Source organism: Ochotona curzoniae, unplaced genomic scaffold, assembly GCF_017591425.1.
Source record: "Ochotona curzoniae isolate NIBS_2020 unplaced genomic scaffold, NIBS_Ocur_1.0 contig_43, whole genome shotgun sequence".
NCBI lineage: Eukaryota > Metazoa > Chordata > Mammalia > Lagomorpha > Ochotonidae > Ochotona > Ochotona curzoniae.
Genome location: NW_024466218.1, coordinates 2255034 through 2280022, shown reverse-complemented (window position 1 = coordinate 2280022; position 24989 = coordinate 2255034). Strand labels below are relative to the sequence as shown.

The 24989-nt window shown below is 43.7% G+C and overlaps 1 protein-coding gene across 2 annotated transcripts in view; it reads right to left on the bottom strand.

Annotated features, from left to right (window-relative positions):
• Positions 1-843: 843 nt before the first annotated feature.
• LAMA3 (laminin subunit alpha 3) overlaps positions 844-24989 on the bottom strand; it is a 66005-nt gene continuing 41859 nt past the window's right edge. For both annotated transcript variants that reach the window (XM_040984681.1, XM_040984682.1), the window contains 13 exons: positions 22736-22853; positions 21892-22032; positions 20735-20874; positions 19879-20010; positions 18272-18425; positions 16364-16533; positions 12038-12221; positions 9432-9572; positions 6262-6424; positions 6012-6142; positions 3988-4081; positions 2644-2757; positions 844-1319 (listed from right to left, as the gene is read on the bottom strand). In XM_040984681.1, the coding sequence (XP_040840615.1) occupies positions 1174-1319; positions 2644-2757; positions 3988-4081; positions 6012-6142; positions 6262-6424; positions 9432-9572; positions 12038-12221; positions 16364-16533; positions 18272-18425; positions 19879-20010; positions 20735-20874; positions 21892-22032; positions 22736-22853 (1828 nt within the window). In that variant the 3' untranslated portion in view covers positions 844-1173. The remainder of the gene's footprint in view (positions 1320-2643; positions 2758-3987; positions 4082-6011; positions 6143-6261; positions 6425-9431; positions 9573-12037; positions 12222-16363; positions 16534-18271; positions 18426-19878; positions 20011-20734; positions 20875-21891; positions 22033-22735; positions 22854-24989) is intronic.

The window sequence follows — 24989 nt, the reverse complement described above, 5'->3', positions numbered from 1 at the left end:
CACCTCACCATGCTGACACTAAGCACTCACAGACCCTCACCAATGTGTGTTCAATGATTACTTGTTGGAAACTGCTGTGGGAGCACCCTGAATAGGTGCTGAAGAACAAATGATTGGGTCCGGCATCATGGCCTAACTGCTAAAGTCCTCACCTTGAACATGCCGGGATCCCATTCAGCTTCCTGCTTGTGACCTGGGAAAGCAGTCGAGGACAGCCCAAAGCCTTGGGACCCTGCAACTGCATGGGAGACCTGGAGGAGGTTCCGGGCTCCTGACTTTGGATCAGAGCAGCACTGGCTGTTGTGGTCACTTGGGGAGTGAATCACCAGATGGAAGATCTTTGTCTCTCTTCCTCTCTGTTTATCTGACTTCGTAATACAAATAAATAAATCATTATTAATTTGGACCCAATCATTGTTAACAGTATTTGTTCTTTAGCACCTATTCAGTGTGCTCCCATAGCAGTTTCACTCCCCAATGAGCCCAACGGCCAGTGTTGTGCCGATCCGAAGCCAGGAGCCAGGAACCTCCTCCAGGTCTCCCACACGGGGGCAGGATCCCAAAGCATTGGGCTGTGCTCGACTGCTTTCCCAGGCCACAAGCAGGGAGCTGGATGGGAAGTGAAGCTGCCGGGATTAGAACTGGCACCCATGTGGGATTCCGGCGCGTTCAAGGCCAGGACTTTAGCTGCTAAGCCACGGTGCTGGGCCCTAAATAAATAAATCTTTAAAAAAAAAGATCATCAAGCCATTGGCTTTGGGTTAATAAAGGGTAATTCACACAAGACACTGCACTTACTTCATCCCATAAATTATAATCCCTTAACAAATGCAAAAGTTTCATATCCTTAGAGATTTAATTTTTCAACAAGTGGGCAATGAAGTCCTTTAATAGACATTTTTAATGGAAAACAATATTACCAAAAACATGTTGTGCATTTTTGAATAACAATTTGTTCTTCTTTAAGAAAAGGGATTTTTATATAAAATACATGTGTAATACTGGATGCTTAGAGTGATTGGTGCATGTGACTGGAATTCTAAATGAGCTGTGCTGTTAAGCCCATCTGGGTGGTATCCTGAGATGGAATTGGGCTCCAAACAGGGCAGGGAGGCACTTGGGGACTCAGTGCTTTTGAAGGTGAACTTTTCTTTGGGCTGTGACAGGCTCATGTCAGTGGTCAGGGCAGCCATTCAGACTGACAGGCCCCCGAACTTCCGAGGCTTCCATGACATGGACAGGGTTGTGGTTGATGTGCATATTCTTCAGACAACCGAAAAACGATTTCCACACTGGCAGCTTCGGGGACTGCAAATTGGCTGGGAGAGAAAAGGAGAGGCACTCAGTGGAAGGTTCTGCTAAATGAAGCTCCATGGGGAACACACACAGGAGGATGAGCTGGGCATAGGTGAGCTGCTGTTCTTTGTGGTTTCTACACAGCTCTGCACTGTGACTGCATCCCTTTGCATGACAATCCCGCACTCCCTCTTCCCTGGGATGGATGCATCTGTGTCTCATCCAGCACCAGGAAGGAGGAGATGCCAAGCAAACTCCATGTGGAAAGACTGTGAAACTCCCTGAAATGCTCTTATACGCTAAACCCTGCTCAAAATCCACCTCATTTTGATACCATTCCCTACCTCACAACAAGGACTGTTACACATGCGAGTGGCCCTTTGCTTCTTGGTTCTTGCCCTTGTGGTTGGTCCTCCTCCAGTTACCCCCATACTCTCTCCTCATTGTCAGCTCTCTGGCTCACACACAGCAGCCATCTCTCCTTATGGGGTTGTCCATACTCAAGGAATATTCACTCTCACTCTTTAAAAAAAAAATCGTGTTTTCTTTTGTGCACTGTATTGATACTTCTGCTTTGAATTCTTATCTCAGGGTGGGATAGGGAGGGTCACTTGAAATAGAAACTGAGATATATATCCCCTATATACCCCTAACAGCAGCATCCAGGGGTTTAAGAGACAGTCTTAATGGAAAGCGCTAAAGGGATTTCATGTCTCAGCATCCTGCCCCTTCATTTCCTCCTCTCGAAGCAGGCTGTCTGACACTCCACCTGCTGTGATAAATTAGCAAAAATGCTACTCTTCAATTCCTTCACAGTCCAAATCAATAGACAATAACTGAACTGCAGTGCTTTTTATGACTCCTGAAAGGCCTATAAAATTAACTACCAGACCATTGGAAGGGACGTAAAACAATGAAGACTGAAAAGGTTCTCTCTGGGCAAAATTCCAGCCTTAAACTGGATTCCATTTCAACCCACCTGATGTCCCATTATGGGCCAGTAACACCTAATAATTCACCAGTGAAAGTTAAGTACTCAAGAGGAGAGATGAGCTCTCCAGCCCCTTTCCTGATTCTTTGCTGATTTCAGGTTAATGCACTCTCTTAAGAGGGGCTTATAAATCACAGGCTTGGGACAAGCAGCAGCAGCAGTAATGTGGCATGGGCTGCCCTGAAACGTGTTCATTGCTGCCAACTGTTTCCGTCATCTCTGTCATCCACTCAATGTGGGGTATGCCTTGCTGATAATCCATAGGTTGGACCATCACCTTTGCCAGCTTAGGAGGAAAACATGAGAGCTGGCAGGAAGCATCATTGAAAAGGCAGAGAAGTAAGGACTAGAGTTACCTGGAATACCTCCAATGTACAGTGGCTCTTGGGAAGGCAGGAAGGTGAGCTGTCCAGCTGTGTAGCTGTTGTCTGCATCCAGTTGCAGGTGCAAGATGTGTTGTTTGATGGTCACTGTGGGGGAGAAAGCTGCTTAGATCTTCTGCCCTAGGACAGTCCTCCTGCTTGGTTAATGTCTATGCTATTGTGTCACACTGGTTTTCCTAGAACCCCTTCCTACACAGCCCTGGGAGCACTCCTACAGGCATTCCATCAGCTCCTTTGTCAGTCAACCAACTTCTTTTGAACACCAGGCACTGTTGAGATGCTTCCAGACATGTGACTGAAATGAGCACTTAAAATAAATCTGAATGTAAGATATTATCTCTCATTCTCAATTCCCAGGCTAGAAACTGGGTTTCCAGGGTAGCTGGAAATGTCTTGGTTGGACAGATTTAGAGTTCAGACTCTGCATTTCTGACTCCAGGGGCCATGCCACTGGACAACATCTGAGCTAACTCTAAGAAGATACCAATTGTTTAAAACTGATGCCAAAGACAGTCCTTTCTGACCCTTGACACAGAATTCTCCCCATGTTAACAACTTAGTTAATTGTGTGGTAATTGGTTTTCAAAATAACCAAGAAAAGATGTTTCTATAGTAGGTGGGTTAGCCTATAGAAGTTCTTACACCCTAAACAAATACCCCTAAGTTATTACTAAACAACAGATTCTATTTGAGTGACATGTTTGTACTCCATTCATTGTGTTGTCTCAATGGCTAGCATCAGCACAAAATTGCTTTTGAAAATAATGACCCTTAAAGCTTACCAACAGCCAGAATTAGACAACAGGAAGAGCAGTCCTTTACTGAACACGAACTGTGTATCTGGCTGTTTGGGACAGTGAGCACACATCATCCAACTTAGTTGCCACAACCCAAACTGAAAGTAAAAGGCAAATGCATTGCTTGCCCAAGGTCACTCAGGGCAAGGGAAGGAAATGAAATTTGACCTCTGTTGTTTTTGACTTCAGAGCCAAAAAGCTATCACAATATTATGCTTCCTTAAAAATTAGCATGGCTAGTAAGTGTACTAGACCATATTTAAACCCCACTTCCCCAACTCCAAAAACAAAAGCCAAAGACAAACATCCCATGAGGAGCCAAAAAAGCAAAATCAAATCTGTTAAGGAGAACTTGAGGTAGCAGCCATAAATTACATGGGCAGAACATGTAACCCAGAGGCCTGACCCTGGTCAGACACTATTAATGGACTAACTGAGCTTGCACTTGAGATATTCAAGTACAGGTGGAAGGAATGAAGACTGCTTCGGTATATGAACCACAGGCTACTGGATATCATACCTGCCACTGAGTGCCATTGTCCATCACACAGAGACTGCTTTGGCATGACCGATGTTGAGACCCCACTTGTCCCACTGTCCACGAAGGCTGTGACCTGGAACACACATGCGTTTTCCCATTTCATCCAGAAATCCAGGTGGAGCCAGTTTTCCCTGAGCATCCTCCCTTCTCACCCCTGGTCATACCAACAGCCTAGTAGGGGGCACTTCGGATACTGATGTTCTGACTCCCGCACCAGGTGGCCATATAGGGGTGCAAAGCTGGTGAAGCACTCCTCTACGGCTCCCCTTTCAGGTTTCCAAGAGTAAACCAGGTTCTTGCCTGAAGGTGCTGGCAAAAAGCAATGAGCTTCTCCCTCCTCATCCGACCCTAGGGCCTTTAACCCTACTCCAAGTGTATTGACTCACATTAAAGGTCTTCATTTGCAATGAATATATGACATGTGGTTGTCTTTAGAAGGACATGTGCAATTTGGAAGACAAACATGTTGCTGGAGACCAACATTCTGTTGCACCAGCCAGGCCATTACACAGTCATCACTTGAATGTGGCACATGGGAGGGGTTCTTGTCCAAGGTAAGAGACAAGTGCAACAAATGTGATTGTCCTGCCTAGCACTTGGCACACTGTATGCAGAATCCCACCTTCCCAGAATGTAGAGTGGGATCTCCACTGGGATTTTCCAAGGGTTAAGGTGAATGAACTGAGGGAACTCAAATCAAGCACACTTATAAATATTTTACATCCAATTTGCATATAGCTGAAGGGTGCAGCCTACTCTTAAGCATTTTTGAGCTAAGCAGTTTCACTTCAGTTAGGAAGGTCACTGTGTCTGGGCTTGGTTTGTTTTTTGTTGTTGTTGTTGTTGTTGTTATTTTCTATCCAGAATTTCTCACTGGGACCCGCTCCTCTGTAAAGCCAGTCTCCTTTCAACTACCCAGCAAGTGGAGAGGTGCTGGCTTCTCTGATTCTGCATTTCTGTTCAGACTGAAAGGCTACTATTTCAATGACAAGTTTCCCAAAAGTTTGGACTATTTTCTCTTCTGAGATTTTCCCCTCTCACATTTAATAAACTGTGGATGGACGAAGGATATAGAATCAGATGACACATCATCAATCTTTGCCTTGAGACCTTAAGTAAGAGAGGTTTTCTGGAAGAATTCTGTTTTTAAGAGATTTCCCAGAGGAGAGAGCTGGAAGGTTGAAAATGGGATATTGACCCAGGCCTGTGAGTAATGGGGAGAATGAGGTAGCAGGAGATTAAATTGAAGGAGAAACTCATGAAAACTCTATTTTATGAATTCTGGTAGTATGCTTAGGATGAGAGTAGAACTGTAATGAGGAGGACATCGAGGGAAATGAATACTGATTAAATACAGTCAACCCCTGTTTCTGTGGTATCCACACCTATGTCTGAAGACATCCTGAAAAAATAATGTGTCTGTATTGCATATAGATTTTTTTCTTATCATTGTTTCCCTAACAATATAATACAAGGAAGCCTTCAACAATTCACAGGAAAATGTGGATCATGAAAAAAATATATATATCTGGGTATAAAAAATGTGAACTTATCTTTAAATTCTGTACTTCCCACAGACTTTTTGAAGTCCCTTCTTGTCACAAATTTTGATTGTATTAGCAGTAATCTGAAGATGATTTAAAGTATACAGAATCTTGGAATCTGCAGCAGGTTCTAGAACCAATCTCCCTCTGCCTCCAAGATCAGCAACAGATTCAGATACTGAGTATCAACTCAATATGGCAGCTTCTCCAATCTGACAAAAGCTTTGGGATATAAGGATAATTACTACACATTTCGCATATTGAATTTCTCTGATTTTAAGATGATGAACAGAACATAATGGTCATACTGCTTGCCAAAGCAAAGTGATATTAGCCCCGAAGTCAGGTCTCTTAAACATAAGATTACGTTTCACCTTCCAGGGTAATTTACTTACTAGGATCTCTAGGAAGGGCATCTGGCTTCCATCCACTCAGTTCTACTATCAGATTGCTACTCACCTGTCCTGCCTCCATATAAACACTAAGATGTTGCTTGGGTTGACTTCCAATGTGTATTAGGATTCCAGTGAGACTTCTTGGGCGAATGCTGAAAACAATTTTAAATTCCGGTCCCCATGACACAGAGTTGGCTTTCAAAAGGCAAAATAAAAAGGAAAAGAAAAGAAAAAGCAGTTACAACATTGTAATGAAAGGAAAAGGACAGAGTTCTTAAGATTCAAAGTCATAAATTCTACCTCATTGCTCTTACCCAAGAGAATATGACCTCCTTCTTCTTGGGAGAAATAAATGCCTTTCTCCAAAGAGCCCCGCAAGCAGGGAGTCACCCCAGCGTTTGCAGATGGGGTATCCAAGGGCATTAAATCCAGTTGGAAGTTCTTCAGGCATCCCACAAAGCTGTTTTGGGGGAGGCTCTGCAACCAAGCAGAAAGGAGAAAACTCATGACCCACAACTCCCAGAAAGGCAGAGGCGACCAAGGCTAAGAATGTTGCATTGTATCAATCAGCACAAGGGTAAGGTGGATAGAGGTGGATCCGTGACTCAAGGAGTCAATGGAAGTAATACAACAGATGGCTGATTGGTAGGTGAAGCTTTAAGGTGCCACTGGGCCAACTGGTGTGTGCATGTGGTGGGGAAGGGGTTGTGCTGCGCCTAGAACAGGGAGGCTGACCTGACCCTGGTCCACACAGTCAGAGCTGCAACAGGGGCAGTTTCCAAGCAATCATTCACACACCTGTCTCTTTGCAGGTATAAGCTACTTCTTAGGATTTCATGATTCTCTGTGATAGCATAAGACAAGGTGTCTAACTGAAAAAAAGAGGCTAAAATTTTCCAAAATTAATCAAGCAAAAAAAATTTTTTCCTACATTGTTGAGTTCAGCACAGCACCAATAATCACTATTGACAAGTGTATCACCAGGGTGTCAGCAGGAAGCCCATGGCAGCTCCTCACCTGAACCAACAGTCCTGGACTAGGAGTTTAGGAACCCCTTTTATTATCCACCAGATGGCCTCCATGTGGGCACTTTCCTGGGGGAGAAGTACTGCAGTTTTCATAAAATTCTTAAATCAGTTTAAGAATAAAGTCTCTAAACTGGAAAAAAAAATCCCTATGTTTCTTTCTAAAATAAATGCTTCCAGGACTCTAGAATTCTACTTGATAAAGGCAAGAGAGGGTAATTGCAAGGGAATTTGGCCATATAGGTTTTACATCATCCATACTCTAAAATGCAAAACGCTCCAATATCAGAAACTTTGAGCACTAAATTGATGATACAGGGAGAAAATTATACAGCTGGTTTCATGTGTTAGGCTATAGGCAAAACCACAGAGGCTCTAAAAATATTGTCTAAAATTACTTTTGGGTTATGTGTATAACGTACGTATGACACATGCATTAATTTTGTGTTTATATACAGGTCCCATCTCTAACAAATTATTTATTTATATGCAACTAATTCCAAAATTTGAAAAAATGCAAAATCTGAAACATTTCCAGGCTAGATCATTCTGAATCAGGGACACTCAATCTGTCTTGACATATGTATGGTGCCAGCATCAATGATAGGCCAGTGACTGGGCTCCTTAGGGCATTCTCGGTTTCTTAACACTTGTCAGACTGTATGATGAAAACCTACACCAGAAATCTGGTTGAGACTCTGTAGGACAGGCCACAACCTGACAATGAAGCCCTAAAAGCAACTGTACTTTCGGTATTCAGGAGCAGAGACTGGGTGATTAATGGGGAACAAGGCTAACTATGGTTTATACTCTCACGTGAAAGGGAAGCTACAAAAAGGACTTTGGCTCATAAAGAATATTGGAAATTGGAAGCTATTAGGTGCTCCAGTTATTACAGTGCTGAAAATGATAAAGGTGGCTACAACAATTTATCCAGGTCAAAATAATGCCCAAATTGTGCCCTAGAATAGCTGTCCCATCCTGTGATTTAGCTGGGATATAAATAGGTGCAAAGATAGAGGAAAAGCAAACATTTGAATGAAACTTAGCAACTACCATGAGGTACACAGATCTATATTACAAAGTATACACTATGAACTTGTTACAAGAGGGTTCTTCTGTTCATGGACATATGTATTATGAAAAAAAAGTATGAAAGGATTTTAAAAGCTGCACCAAAAATCTTTCTTTAAATCCATTTCCATGAACCTTTTTGAAGTACATTCATATATTTATGAGGCACATATATATATGTGTGTGTGTATTTATAATGTAGATATGAAAGTTATTCTATATTACAAACCAACTTGAGTTTGAGGCCAAATATCAGTGCAAAACACCCATGGGCCATACAGAGCCCTGCGTGGTGACGAACAAGGGCACTGAGTACCTAGAATAAGAACCAAGGGACTTAGAAATGTCACCAAAAGTACAAGCAGTCGAAGCCAAAATAAGCAAATGGATTACATCAAACTACAAACTTCTGTACAGCAAAGGAGATGATCAAGGAAAAAGCAACCAACAGAATGAGAGAAAATCTTTGCACACTATGCAACAGAAAGGGGACTAACATTCAGGATTTACAAAGAACTTCAGAAACGCAATGACAACAAAACAAACAACCCTGTGAAGAAATGGGCAATGGAAATGAGCAGGCATTTTTGAAAAGAACAAATTCAAATGGTTTATAGACATGAAAAAATGCTCTGGCTCCCTAGCTATTAGGGAAAACCACATTGAGGTTCCACCTAACTCCAGCAAGACTGGTCTACATCTGGAACTCTACAACACCTGCTAGTGTGGATGTGAGGAGAAAGTTACCTTACTCTACTTTTGGTGTGCAGGCTAGTTCAGCCACTGTGGAAGTAAGTATGGAGAAAATTGATCTACTGTATGACTCAGCTATCCCATTTCTGGGAATGTATCTAAAGGAAATGAATTGTGCATTTGAGAAAATGACCTGTAACCACATATTTATAGAAGCATAATCCACAATAGTCCCAGAAATCCTGCTTCTGATCTATCTCCCTACTATTGTGCCTGGAAAAGTAGGGTAAGATGGCTTGGATTCATTTACCCACGAGAAATCCAGGTAGAGTTCTGGTTTCAGCCTGCCCAGCTGTTATAACCATCTGGGGAGGGAACCAGTGGATGGAAGAACTGTCTCTTTGTCATTCCCCCTTTTACTTAAATAAATTAATCTTCAAAGAAAAACAAAAGGGAGCCAGTGGGGGGCGGGGGAGGGAAGCCCTGGATTGAGTCCTACAGAGTTTGTATCTCAACTTGCACCTCAAAAAGCTTTGTGAATGATGGCCTGTCTCCTACGGCTTTGAACCTGAGTTAGGCATTTTAAAAGGCTTCCAAAATATTTGTAGATTCTCAGAGTACTCATGGAACTTGAATGACTGTGATATAAGGTGAGTGATTTTTACTTTGGACTCCAAGGGGTGACTTCTTACCTTTGGTTTCCCTGACGAAGGGGCTCCCAGGTAAACCGAGGCTCCGACACTGACAGTGGAGTTTCCAGGCAGACTTCCTCCTCGTGCCCTCAGGCCATCCACAACCAAGTGCACCTTTCCTCCATCTTGCCCAAACACCACCTTCAGAGGACAGAAAATGAATCAGATTTTTACCTTTGGTCACTGGGGCTTTGTTTAGTGCTCACAGGGCCATTTTATTTTTAATGGAGTCTAAACATGAACCAATCCAAAACTGCAACTGATCTTGAAATCTATGAAAAAAGATAGGCAATCATTGGCACCTAAGTAAACAAATGTCAGGGAAAGAAGGGAAGGAACATAATTGTTGGTACAAAGCCAGGGGAAGGGAGTTAGGTGAGTGAACTTCCAAAAGTTCCTGGAAAACAGAATAAACAAGGCAAGCCTATTTTGGTATAAAAATAAGCATAAATAAAAATAAAATGCATAGTTTTTATATGGTATGTATTTTCCACAAACTTTCTTAAAATCCATCACATACATGAGTTTCAAAAACTTTCTGTGCCCAAATAAAGTTTTGATTTCATTTTCCATGAACTTAAAAAAAAACTTTATGTAATTGAGAGGTACAGAGACAGGGAGAGAGAGAAAGAGAAAGAGAAAGAGAGAGAGAAAAACTGATAAGGAACTTCCCAAATGCTAGTAACAGTTGGGGGTTGAGCTGGGCCAAGGCCATAGCTGGGATCCAGGAACTCCTTCCATGTCTCCCAAGTGAGAGGCAGGGCCTAAGTACCAGATTTTTCTCCTGCTGCTCCCCAGGGTCTACTAGACTAGCAAAAAGCTAGAATCAGCAGCCAGAGCCAAGTATCCAACCCAGGCCCTGCAACACAGGACATGGGCAAGTTGATGAGCATCCCATTCTGCAGGCAAAACATCTGGCTCTCCAGGAACTTTTTTAAGTTCCCCAAGCCCTCCACACACATAAGAAAAGCTCAATACGGCTGCTTCCTTTTCCAATAGGAGTGTATGCATCTTACACTCTGTGCCAAAGGTTAGGATCCCCAGGATCTCATGTGGTTTCAGCAGGGCTAGTACCTACTGAGACGCGAGGGATCATGCTCTCTGTGCAGAGCTCCTGAGCCCCTGCTGTTCACTGACCTCCAGGTTTCACTGTGATGGCCTATGGACCACAAGGGCGGTGTCTTCCTAGCAGGTCTCCTGTCATCCCCAGCTCAAAACTTTTCTCTCTAGGCATGTCTCGCTCCTCTCTCCTTAGTCCATCTCATCAAACACCCGGCCATTAACTCTGTTACCCAAGCCCTCCCTTTCTCTTCACCTTCCACAGCAGCCTTTGTGGCAAAGGCAGTAACTTTCATTTGCTGTCCTCCAACTTCTACCTTCAACCCTCTGTAATCTCTGCAGCAAACCCCAAACCCACTCACACTAGAGTTTAAGGCTCTTTAAAAGTCTCAGGGAACTTGGTCTTCAAAGCTTAAGCAACCAGGGCTTTGCCTCTCTAATACTATTTTTGGTCCCTTTATATTCTGCTAACTCAGGCAGTTCCACCTCAGGGCCTCTGTATTTGTTGTCCCTGGGCCTGGGAACTCTCTCCCAACACCTTCACATGATGCCCACTTCTGTCGGAGGCCTCTCTTCACTACCATATCTACAACCTTCCTGCTATTTCCTTTCCTCACTCTCAGTCTTCTCCAAGTACCCACGGTATCTGATGCTACAATGAGGATGCTTTGCTTACATTTTCTAAGATAGCAGCTCATGGAACAGTTGCTGAAGGACTGAGTGAATGCAACTCAAATAACGTAAGTTCTCAGAGTTCCAGTTCCCTCTTTAGAAAAAAAAAAATTAGGAACAGAGCAGGTGTCCAGCCTAGTTGCTAAGATGCTCCATGTCCCATACCAGAGAATCTGGGTTCAGATCCCTATGCTGTTGCTGAGTCCAGCTTCCTGCCAGTGCTGATCACAGGAGGCAGCAGTGATAGTTCAAGTGATCGAGCTCCTGCCATCTCATGTGGAAGACCTGGGTTGAGTTCTTAGCTCCTGGTTCCAGTCTTGGACAAGCCCAGCCACTGTGGGCATTTGAGGAGTAAGCCAGTGGGTGGAACCTTTTTGTCTGTCCTTCTCTGTTTCTCAAAAAAAACGTTTTAGGTCCTCTGGCCGTATATTATATTTCTTTAAATCTAGGATGCACCCATGCAAGAGCTGGGTAGCTGTGATTGATTGTAGGTCTTTAAGCCTGAACCCCGAGGAAGGTATTCCAAGTACAGAGAGGGACCCAGAGCCTTGGAGGTAAGCTAGAGAGAGACTGTCCAAAAAGCAGGGGAGGTGGAGTAGGGATGTGGAGGGGAAGGAGGCGGCCCAGGGGGGTCACCAAACAGATTGAAGACACAGCAAAGAAAGCCCACTGGGCAGTTAGGTTGATGTTCCCCGCCTGACATGGGAATCACTATAGCACTAAGATGTTTGTCCCTCAGCGTCTCCAGCTGCACAAGTCCTCACAGCACTTAGGCCTTAGTGCCTAAGAAGGATGCCCAGGATCCTGTTTTGAACCTCCCACCTGGATACCTACCCCCCACCTGGAGGCGCAGGTACAGCCCTCTCAGTCCTCACCGTGTGCCACTGGCCATCATTGCATTTCTCTTTGCTCTTGAGCCGCAGTTTTTTTCCTCCAGCTCCCAGTGCAAAAACCAGGCGTCCTTTTGTCAGGAAAAGGGCCAGAAAGGAGTTCTCCGTGCCCGTGTAGAACACCAGCCCTCTGGAAGCTGTTGTCTGCATGTCCACAGTGAACTGTGACCTGGGATGGGGGAGACGGTGGTAGATCTTGAAGGGAAATGGGATTTTGTATATCTCTGATGCGACAATGAGGATGCTTTGGTTACATTTTCTAAGGTAGCTGTGTATCTTAGAGCTGTGCAGGAGGGTGAAGCACAAATACCAGAGAGATCATTCTTTTTTTTTTTAAATGAACACACAAAGGCTTGTACTGATGAACTGACTCATCTCTCCAGGGAATTGGGAGAGCTGTTCTATGTTACCTGCAAACAGTTTGGGTATGGGAAGAACCATATGCAACGTCAGTGGCTGACTTAGCCTGTAGAGAACATCCCAGCACATGTGAGCAGGAACATGGCACGGCTTTAAAAAAAAATTCCACACTTACACAGAAAATTCAGCTAAAATTCACGTAACACAAAATTCACCACTGCTAAGGTGTGGATGGGGTTTGAAGGTTTGTGGTTTGAGCCCCAACAAGTCTCATGTGGTAGAAGCTTGGTCCCCAGGGTGGTGGCCATGTTAATGTGGCCATGTTAAAGAGGCAGAGTCTAGTGAGAGGTGGTTGGGTCACAGGGGCACTGCCCTGGGAAGGGATTAACGTAGCCATGGAAAGACCAGCTAGTTCCCCGGAGGGTTGGTGAGCATCCAGTGGGACAATCCTGTATACCTGGCCCTCTCAGCATACAACTTGCTTCTTGTTGCTTCATTGCCATGTTGTGACAGAGTTAAGGGACCTCTCCAGGGGCCAACCACAACTGGCTCTGACCTTCCAGCCCCCAGCATCATGGGCTGAATCAGTCTTTGATGGTTGCTTGGGTATTTTTTGAAGCCACCAAAGAAGGGACTAAGATAACTAGCTTATCCGCAGGACAGGAGGGCTAAGTGTGTTCACACTGCTGTATGGTGTCTCCAAAACCCTTCCAGATGCAAATCTGAATCTCCATCCATTCACCAGGGACTCCCCAGTCTCCCCTCCCCTAGCCCCTGGCAATGACTTCCACTTTCCCTTTGGGTGAATTGGATGCCTTCAGGTGCATCACATATGTACAGGTGGAATCCCACAATCTGCATTTGCATGTCTGACTTCATACTACAGTTTATGCTCATTAAGCCCATGAACATACAATCCAACGTGCACATGTTCATGGAAACAGGGACACAGTAGGAGGAATAGGGGACAATGTATATGTGATGATGTGAGTGAAGTGTTAAATAGGTGTTTCCTTCTTACTAAGACATTCAAAGGGGCTTCAAAAGTTCACAGAGAAATGTGCATGATCTTTCCATTCCACTTGTCCATGGACTTTTTAAAGCCCCCTTGTATCTAACACAGGGTGCAGAGTACACATATACTTTGTCTCATCCACATATACTTTTCTCAGACTCTAACACCCACCTATGATAGAAGAGAAATGAGACCAAAACCAAATAATGAAAGTTAATTTCCAATTGCATGGCAATTATACATCAAGTACATTTCGGCTAAGTAAGACTTTCTGTGAAAACTCACTTCTCATCTGCCCATCCAAAAAACATAATGAGTGTGTGCTGGGTACAATCCTGGAAGTACAGTAATGGATATTCTGTTCCTTGAGCCACTGTGGCTCCTAGGTGCACTTTGGGGTTCCCAAAGGTTCTCCAAGAAGAGGAAGTGGGAGAGCTAGCCTTCAGTCAGCCATCATTACTTATTCCCTGAAGATCATGTCTAGACACACTCTGGCTAGAAGGCAGAAACTGGGTTTATCCTGTTCATAGCTGGGTGGTATCTCCAGTCCAGCTCCACAACAGGCACTGAATAAATAGTTCCTGAAATGTGTGACGTGTGCAATGGAAAATCTGGAAACAGAACCTCACAATGGAAGAAGAACATTGCACTGTTAATTCTCTTGGCTTTTTAATACCAGAAGGCTGAGCTGCACATTTACTCTTCAGATGAGCACGTTTCCTTGAGGGCAACCCTCTTCCAAATGAAAAGGAAATCTATGTTTGTTAAATTCAACCAACCAGATGGCAACATGGCTCAATGTTGCTGTGTTGGGGTGGAGATTTGGGGAAGGTGGGGGTTGGTTAGCCACTTGAGGGAAAAGATTAGCAAGTGCTACAGAATGTGAAGTACTTTCCATACATGAGCTTGGTGATCAGACTTGACATATGCTTTCCAGAATGTTTCCTAAAGTGATTTTCTTTTTTGTTCAGAAAAGACTAACTGCCAAACACTGAAAAAAAAAAAAGGCAATAGTGGATTCAGATTCCACTGTGTGCAGGTGGCTGGAGGTGTTGCTGTTCGTGACTAGGAGCAGAGAGGGAAGCTGGGATGGCTACTGAGCCTCTTTATGCATTTATCAGCATTCAAACAATGACATTGGGGTTCAGGAAGAAGCAAAACATCTCTAGAATGTAAATCAGAAGAACCACAGTCAGCTCCTCAAGTCGTACAGCTTCCTAAGAACACCATCTGAGAGCTACACCAGCTGGGATTACAATAATGTCACAGCTACATTTACTAATGATGGGATGCTTATTCCCTTTGCCTTTTGAAATGCTGCCCTTTTCATGTATGACATGTGACACAAAGCTGTTCAGGAGGGCATGGCTGCAGCCTCTTCAGAACCCAGATGAGTCATTCCCAAGAATGGGCTGGGAGAGAAGATGCCAGGGAGGGCGCTGGGGAAGGAGGGTGGGTAGGGGACAGAGCAGGAGGGACAGCATCTACTGCAGCCATTTTTTAAAAAACAAGAGAGATTGTTGTCATGAAGGCCAGCTTGACAATGCAAGCTGTGACAGCAGTAGAGCCTCCCTGTCCAGTAGTAACAGGGCACAATCCCCCGTTCCTACTCAAGTCTTCTACCAGTTTTGACAAATGAGGAACCCCAGGACTTTCCATGCATGTAACAGGGGATCCCTGGAGCCTCCAGCCACAGGTGCCCCTTTACAAACCAGCATTCCTTATTTCTAACCTTGATGTGTCTCTGCTTGCATGGCTTTTGGAGTGGGCTTTCCAAAACCAAGCTCCCAAACAGCTCTCACCTTTCTTCCCTCCCTACAAGGAGAACATAGGCAGCTTCCACGTAACTCATAAGAAAACTGAGGTCCAGGAAGATGTCTCATTTTGCTAAAACATGGGAGCCTTGGCTTGGCAAAGCTACACAGACTGCAGTGGCAAGGAAGTTGCGCTAACTCCCAGAAAACCTGCTGTTGGGGAACATAGTGGACAGGCAACACCCAGCATCACACTAGGTGTGTAGGACCGGTAGGGTCATGGCTGCCCACCAAGGACTGTGAGGGGAGGTGTACTGGAGCTGGGCCCCTCAGGCCAGTCTGGACATTTCCCCAGGGGTCATCTCTGGCCCAGATTTCCACAGTGATTTACTATAGTCTGAGGCCCTTCCACCTGCCCCTCTCCCAGCATCCTTCATAAGCTTTCCCACAATAAACTTCTCAATTACTTAACCCCACCAAGGCCTCTGTGCTTCATAGCTGCTGAATGGACTTAACTTACAACCTGGGTTTCTGTAACTATAAGGTGGCCCGTCTGGATTGAAAAGCAGGAGCTAAAGCCAGGTCTTCCTGACCCCTGGGACATGCATTTCTTATAGGAGTGCTGAAGGAATGACTGCCACCTTTTCATTTTGTCTCCTTCAAAACACTGGAAAATGACAAACCTGGCCTTTTGATTTTCTTCTGACATCTTTAATACTACCGCTCATCCCCTCCTTGCCCACAGCAATGCAACTTGTTAGCATAAAAAGTCTAAATGCATTCTCTAAACCTGATTTAGCTCACATTGAGTCTACCTAAAAGAATGACTTCCTTCTACAGGATGCAAGAGAAGATAGGTGATTTATCAGGGAAAAAAATAGCAGTGTTAGAAGAAAACAGCATCAGTCTTATTTTTAGAAGCCTGCTGGCTGGAAGCCGGAGCTGAGCTGAGCTGTTTCAGTGTCAGAGCCTTGTGTGTCACGTTTGCAATCCAGCTGTGGGGGAAGCTCCTGGTTGGCACTCATATTCCCCCTTCTGTGCAGGTTGGCACATTGGCTCACAGGGATGACGGTACCACCTTCACAAGAGGCAGATGCATGGCATCAAGCTGCCAACATATCCCTGAGGTTCAACGGCAATCAAGCTCAGAGTTGGCAGTGGAATGAGAACATTTGAAAATACCTGGCTCTCAGCAACTCCTGGGGAAGCTTGAATAGCAAGTGGCTGGTGGGACTGTCCCCAAACCGGAGGGCTCCATGACTGGCCTGGGCCCTGGGAAGTGGTGGGCAAGACCTAGCATGTTTCCATGCCTCCATGCTCTTCAGAGAAGCCACTGGTGTGTCGTGCAATGGCTGCATGGGAGAGAAACAAAAAGTCAGGAGAGGTAATTCTCAGCAGGGAGTAAAGAATGATTATCTCACCCTAGGTCTTACTTCATTTCACTCTGAATCCTCAGAGAGGAGTTTAATACAGAAATAAAAGATCTGGCCAGTGGTTCCATGGGTGGGGAGTTACCAGCGTGAAACCTTCCAGCAGGCCATTCACTGGCAAGGAAGGGACAGGAGAGGAGTCCCAGCTTGGTCTTGACTTCATAAGCTATCCTTTCCAAAGCTGGATCCTTCCCACCTCTGTTAAATAAAACAGCAGACACACTGCCGAATGGATATAACTAACCACACCGGCCAATGCACATAACCTCCTTCCTAGGATGTATTTTCCCTTACCTGGGACTTGGGGGTGGTACCACATAACCATGCCCCTTCCCACCCTCCTAAGAGATAGGCAACTGGGAAGGGCCAACAAGAACTAAGAGGAGATGGAAGGTGGGAACACCCTCCCTTGCCTCCCTCATCTTTTCCCTTCCTGGTCCACTCTACTCCTAGGCAATGCATGTGTGTGTTCTTCACCTTTAAGTAAACTACATAACTTTGTGTTTCGTGTTTGTTCCTGTGGACAGAGAGCATGCCAAGGACTTGTGTGGTCCACCCACATGCTGCCTCTGGGCTTTGGACTTCTGTTCATGAGGCAACAATATTCACTCAAGAGGAAAATGTTCGCTGCCCCACAGATCCAAGGGTTTTTCTTGAGAAGATGACTTCAAAGCTGGGTTTGTTGGGAGTGTGGGTGGAATATAACTGAGTGAATGTGGGTGGACCTTGCTTTCTGTCTCACTCTCCGAACTATCTGTGTTGTAATTCCAACTCCACCTTGCACCTGTGGGACCTTGCGCACAGTGCTTATCTTTCCAAATCACAGCTTTCTTTTTCCAGAAGATGTGGCTAGAATGGCCTTACTCTTTGAGGATATTTAAAGATTTAGTTACAAAGTAAGAAAATCAACTTTGTGCTTAGTGAAATGCATGGCAGATGAGGGCTGCTCAGGATTGTCCACTTACATTATTCGTGGTGATCTCAGATTAAGTAAGAAATTTTTTAGGTCCTAGTCCTGTGTTCAGTCATTACAATGTCTCCACTCTTTCACATAAGGAATTGCATTTCCTTTTAGTGTCAGTGATACACACTGGAGCTTTGAAAACCATGAAGCCTGGGCCTGTTCCAACAGGCAACCAAGTACAGCAGAGCAGCTGTAGTACTCCCCAGATGTTCCTAAGGTGCAGTCAAGGTGTAAGCTGCACTAGATTCCACAGGGCCTGAGTACACAGGCTGATTTTGTCATAGGAATTGCATTAGAGCATATTGGACATCTAATGGCAGAAGGGACATGGTCCTTGTACTCTAGACAAAATCATTACATCTGCTAGGGACATACAATAATGTTAAAGAGCGACACATAAACTATAGAGTTAGGACCCCCCCAGCCAAAGTACTGTATGTTCCTGTGACTGCAAAAACCACAAATTCTCATCAAGATATAAAATAGTAGCTACAAAGAAAACCAATTTGACATTTTGAGGTGGTTCAAACGTTGATGGCCCAGCAATGGTACTTCATGGAGACCCCCATCACTGTGGGAATATGTGATTTTCCTCCTGTTCTGCCACCATCTCCCATAAGGCAGGTTTAAGAGAATCCCCTGGGCGGGGGGTGGGGGAGGAATAAGTGGAAACCAGGATAGGATGGCAACACTAACCTGGCTGATATCGAAAGCATTGGCCTTGTTAAACCTTGCAGAACCTTTAAGCAGCATTAGAAAAGGAGGTTGGTTCAAACTGCAGCTTCCCAGGGCCACGTCTTGCTTGTTAGATCTACTGGTCAGATCTAAGACTTCAGGACTCGGTGATAATCTGGAACAAGGATGGGAGTAAAGGTTGCTGCTGAAGTCCAACACATTGAGGCAGACTCATGGGTAAAGAGAGCTCCTTTCCGAAGCACACATCTTACTGTCATGGGTCCCAGGTAAACCTACCACCTCTACATCCCATCTAGAAAACTGAAAAAGCCTTGAGACATTTTATTGACTTGGACTGGCAGGACCATGGTTGGGGATAAATAAGATTATTCCTTCTTTGGAACGATGTCATCATATCTGACATGCAAATCTCATTCAGAGGGAAACATGGACACTGGATGACACGGAATGATGGTCAACATTGGGAGACATCAGAAGGGAGTTTATGGAAGGATTGATCAGATGACATTCAGGCAGCAAGTTACACAGGGGCAACTTGCTTGTTCTCGCGACTATTTCCGGAACCTCACAAGGACAGGTGTGAACACTTCTTTGTCTTCTCCCTCACTTGCACTTCCTGCTGCAAACACTATACTAGACAGGCAAGGACAACATTTCACCAGGAGGAGAGTGAGATCCTGAGTCACACTGAGCCCACAGGAGGGTGGGTGAACTGCACTGTCACAGTACATGCAGGCCCTAGCCAGAGTATCTAGAACCAGGCTCTCCCTCTTGCCTGGGGAGAATATTGCCTCTTACCTTAAAGCAATTGCTTACTGTCAAATGAACATATTTAAATGCTTGCCTGCATGGAAGCGCCAAGCACTTCTTTCTCTACTCACAGGCACGTACAACATTGAGATTGGTTTTCTTAGCCCTATGTTGGTTCATGCAATTCCTTGCCCTTGCAAGTAGTGGAGAACTGATTAGATCTTATTGTGCAATCTTGATTAATCAAATGGTTGGGTCTGGTGCTATAGTCTAGTGGCTAAATCCTCACCTTGCATCTGTCAGGATCCCATATGGGCACTGATTCTTCTCCCAGCTGCTCTACTTCTATCTAACTCCTGCTTATGGCCTGGGAAAGCAGCTGAGGACAGCCCAAAGCCTTGGAACTCTGCCCATGTGTGGGAGACCTGGAGGAAGCTTCAGGGTTCTGGCTTTGGATTGGTTCAGCTGCAGTCATTGCAGTCCCTTGGAGAGTGAATCAGCAGATGGAAAACCTTTCTCTCTATATTTCCTTCTCTCTGTATATCTGCCTTTCCTATCTTTATATAAATCAAATGGTCAGTGTGATTATTTCTCATGGCCGTAATCTGAAAGTTAAGGTATTTTCCAATGTTATGTGCCCAAACTTTTTCAAATGGAAACAGGGCCCAGGACTCCTGAGGTAGTTAATTTTTAAATGTGTATATATTGCTAAAGCAGGTGGCATTTCAAAGTTTTACAATATGAGAATGGCATGCAACACACACTAACAATGCTGACCTTGGCATCCCAGCCCTTGAGATGACATGAGTGTGGGCAAGCTGTTTTCCTCAGTTGCCCACAGAGCACAGAACACCCACCTCTGCACAAAAACATTGCTGATACAACCCTCAAAAGAACTCCCGCCCAGGCGCAGAGACTGCTGGGAATTTGAAAAGCCTTGCAGCTTCTGGCTGCTCCTCAGAGGCTGATCATCAACAAGAAGCCGGAGGCTGAAAGGGGAGGAGAGAAGAACAAGGTGAGAACTGCTGGGAAGCTGATTCTCGCAATGACGTCAGTTGACTTTGCCTCAGTATCCATAACAGAAAATATACAGTTAAATCAGGCTTAACTAAAAAAGAGCATTAATAATCTCAATGTGTTTCTATTTATATGTAACATTTTATTAAAACACTATATGCATACAGAAAATGCATATATCTAAGTGTTCAACCCAATTTTTTTATTTTTAATTTTTTAACAACTTGAATACACCGACCTAACCCTAACCCAAACAAAAACCAGAATGGGTCAGGACTCCAGGAAGCCTGTCATGTGTTGCTCAGTGCTCTCCCACCCGCATCGCTGATCGCTGTCCGAGGATGACCACTCCTCTGAATTCAGATCTCATTCATCGATTCTGCTGGTTTTAAAGTTTAGTATAAATGAGACCCTAAAAGGTGAACTCATCTGTTTTGCTCTACAGTATGTTTGTAAGGTCCATTCACATCATCAAACATAGTTCTAATGCTTTCTTTCCTACTGTTAATATAGCATTTTATTATGAATACACCATGATTTCTTTATTTGTCCTGCTGTTGATTATTTTTAATGAGGAAATTGTTATAGAACAAGAAATAAAGGCAAGATATATAAGGACAAAATATATTTGTCAAAAAGGCACCAAGAAGATTCTGTTGAACTACACAGAGCCCGGGGAAGCACCATGGCACTCACCCAGCACTGTCACTTATTACAGACACGTAGTGCAGCAGACCGTCCATGTATGTCTGCGGAGATCGAAAAAGTGTGCCGCTGCTGTCCTTGGTGCTCACTTCAATATGACCATCCTCCAGAGTGACCTGTAGGCTGCTCGTCTGAAATTAACACGGAGGATCACATCAAGAAACCCTCTGCATGTACAATGAGCATGCCAATACCTTACTACAGACAAACTATGTATGAAACTGGACGCTTTGACCCACAGTCTTTTGACTTTGTCATTCTGAAGTGAAGAGTATTATTTCAGTATTTTGACTTCATTTTTAAAAATATCTAAAAATCTTACACAAATCATTACATTACTAATAAGTTTGTTAAAGTCACTATTCTGGACTTATACTTACTAAGGCAATCTAATGTCTCAATCAATTATACAAAATAGCTAAATCACTTCTAAGTTTTTCTATCTTTACTTTCACTTGGATGAACTGATTACCATCAAGATTCTTTTCTGAATGAATTTTACAGCAAAGAGTTGATTTATCATTTTTTTTCATTTATGATGATAATAATAATTTCTTCTTTTATGTACTTGTGCATTTGTTTTAAATTATCTGGTCATTATTTCTAGGAAATACAGTTTTTCCTGTTAAACTATGCAGATCTAAACTTAGTCAAGATGATTTGACTCTGTCAATTATTAATAAAAATTATATGTAATTTCAGCAGCTCTCATTTTAACTGTGTTCTCTACCAGGTCCAGTTTGTATTCTTTAAAAAGAGGTGATATTTTTTGTGCACTTTCAGTCTAAAACAATTTTGCAGCACATTATAGCCACTGCTGTTTGTATTTTGATTTTTTCCAGTTGACAGTATGTATTATGAATTGGGTCAAAGAATGCTAATTTAGACATATTTATCGGCTAACCTATCAGACACAGAAGACAATTCCTCTAGGATGTGTCTGGAATGCCTCCACTGTCACATGTATCAACTCAATCCTGTACATTACAGTAGACTTTCTAAACTTGACTTATTGTAGAATTACCCCAAGATGGGAAATGGAGGAAATGATTGTCTAACTCCTCCACTTTCCAAAGCTCCCTGTCATTTTTTTACATCAAATTTGGAGCTCCATGTTTGACTCAATGTGAACGCACACTATTGCATACCCGTGTCTGATGATTTAGTAATATACCACTAGGTTGAAATGTCTGGAACCCAAATGAGGTCTGGTAGTGGTTCGGCAATGGAAGACCCAAATTAGAGAAACTCAAATATCCTCCTTTGGAGAATGAAGCCAATCGCACGAGCTGCAAAACAGAGATAGCATTCATCACCTATGCTGCAATCATTTCCAGGCTGATGTACAGTGTTTTATTCTGCTTGTCTCACTTCCCCAAAAAGGACTGATGAGATTCATGCAGCCCCTCAGAAAGATATGGAGCTTGCTTTTCTACATAAGAAATAATCTTCATCTATAGGGTTTTGTGTTGCACAAATGGGTCTCGTCCTCTCCGGCACATTTATTTTGCTATTTTTAAACAATCTATTTATTGATCTGTTTGATAAACAGGAAATCGTCCATCTGATGCCTCATTCCCCCTGTGTACCACAGCCACAGGGCTGAGCCAGGTTGAAGCCAGGAATGATCAACTCTATGTGGGCTTGTAATGTGGGAGCAGGGGCTCAGAACTTGAGCAGTCATCTGCTGCCTCCTTGGCATGTAAGCAGGAAGCTTGATTGGAAGTAGAGTTGGAACTAGAATGTAGGCACTCAGATATGAAATGCAGGCATGCCAAGCGGCAGCTCTGTCCTCTATCCTACAATGTTCACTCCTCTCCCTGAAATTTAGTAAGTGAACCTGAGGACATGACATGCTGTCCATTGCAAGTACACAGCATATATGAGCTTGCTACTCTAACACAGTGTGCTGCCAGGAAACAGTCTCTAGCTGGGGTGTGTTCATGAGTCTGGATGTTCTGACGAATCTCAACGTTCTGACCTCCTTCTTACCTTCCAGTCTTCGGAGCACTTTTTGGTTACTCCAACAGAGTCATTCAACCGAATGACACCAGTGGTCTTCTTCAGATTCTTCATGCAGCCTCGAAAAGCAGGTGTAGAAATGTTTAATCTGATTGGGGATAGAAAAAATAAGAAGAGAAGCGATTACACTGGGCTTTCCCCAAGAACTGTACTTTCTGCAATACTTCTCTCCACAAGCAAGAACGTGATCGGTACCCATGGAATTCCTGGGATGCTGCCATATGATCCTAGGAAAACTGACTTCCTTTCTGGGTGAGTTGGCATTCCTCATTTTAAAAATGCAGCTAACATTGTTAACAGAAGGATGTCAGAGTCTCCAAAAGGCAAAGAGATAAAGAACATGCATGATATCTGCAACTGTCTAGCCCTACCTCTCAGAATCATGGTATTGCAAGGTGGGTGGGCACATTAACAAGTGAATATACTACATACTATATAAATATGCATTAGTATATTAATAAACAAATTGTAAGAGCCACAGATGCTCTACAAACTTTTGTCACAGTTTTTCTGCTGCTTCTTAAGCAAGCCACTGTAAACCCTGAAGAAATGAAGTGCTATTTTTGGTTCTGTTCAATGAATGGGTAATGTATCCTGATTTGAATATAGTCTGTGAAACCTAGAAACTGAATGAACACTGGTTCAAATCCTCACTGCTATGCTTTTGTATCAGCTTCCTGGTAACACACCTAGGAAAGCAGCAGGAGACAGTCCAAGATGGAGCTCCAAGAGGGAGCTCAGGGCTCCTGGCTTTTGCATGGCCCAGATCCAGCCATTATGGCCATTCGGTGGGTAGACCGACTGATAGAATATCTCTTTCTCTGTTTTTCTCTTTCTCTCTTACTCATCTCTTAAATAAATAATTTTTAAAAATAAAATAGTATGTGTAACACACTCAAATGGTACTTGGACCAAGTAGGGACTCAGCATGAGCTATAGGATTAGTGACAATCCCCATATTACTGCTATAATACCAGCAATTTTTAATATTTATTTATTTATTTGAAATGCAGTCAGGGATCAGGGAGAGAGTGAGTTATCTTCTATTAGTTGGTTTATTTCCAAAATACTTACAATATCCAGAGCTGTACCAGGGCAAAACCGGAAGTCTAGAACTCAATCTAGGTTTCCGACATAGATAGCAGGGACTCAAGTACCTGAGCCATCATCTGCTGCTTCTTATGTGCATTAGCAAGAAGCTGGACTGAAACTGGATGCAGGACTCAATCCCCGGTACTATAAAAAGGGATACAGGTATCCCCGGCGACCACTTAATCCCCAGGGCCACAACACCCTCTCTAGCAAGGATTTCTGAAGTCTTCCCACACAGTGCCTTATCATCTCCCTTGGACTTCAGAATAAGTCTGGCACTGAATTCACATAAAGCATTAGCACACATGAAGTGACTAGCATCCAGGCAAATACATATTTGTGTTTCTTCCACAAATGATGTGCTAAGGAAACCCAAGCTGATTTCATTAGAAATCCCCAAGGCTTCTTCTACATGGAAAGGTGTCTGCATGTGCCTTAACTCAATTCATTATAAACCGTTAAGTTGCATGTCAAATGTGTTAAAATTAAATTTAATTAAAAGGAAAAGGAAGAAACAAATTCTAGCTTGCATTGAGGTACAAGTTTAATTATTTTTCATCAAGATGCCCTTTTGCCTCAGAAGACGAAGAAAGTCCATTTCAGCTCTGGGAGCTTGTCTATTTATGCATGTTTGTACAAGTGTTTCAACAGGCCTGTTGGACATCAACATCCTCTGACGTCACTCTCTCCATAGAGCAGAGATCAAAGGAAGGAGAAGGTGGCAGAAAAGAAAAGAGGGACAATTAAGGCTTTGAACACACAGTACCTGTTTTGATAAGGTACTAAGACTCCATCCTTTCAGTAACCTCTTTTCAGAGATATCTTCTGATCCAATGTTTATATAGCAGTTACCACATGCCAAGCTGTGCTAGTTCCTGTACATGCTTGACTCCCAGCAGGGACCCTAAGGGATAGGCATGTTACTGTGCCCACATTAAAGATGCGGCCATGAGGTGCAGTGGGGTTGAGGCCCTTGCTTAGGTCACACAGTGAGTAAATGGCAGAGCTGGGTTTTATCCCATCACACCATGCAGATTAGCCCTTAACAGTCTGGGTACCTGCAGTGCTTGGAAGTGATCGTAACTTCTAACTACACACCCGTTGTCTAGCAGAGGCATTAAGATGGGTTTAT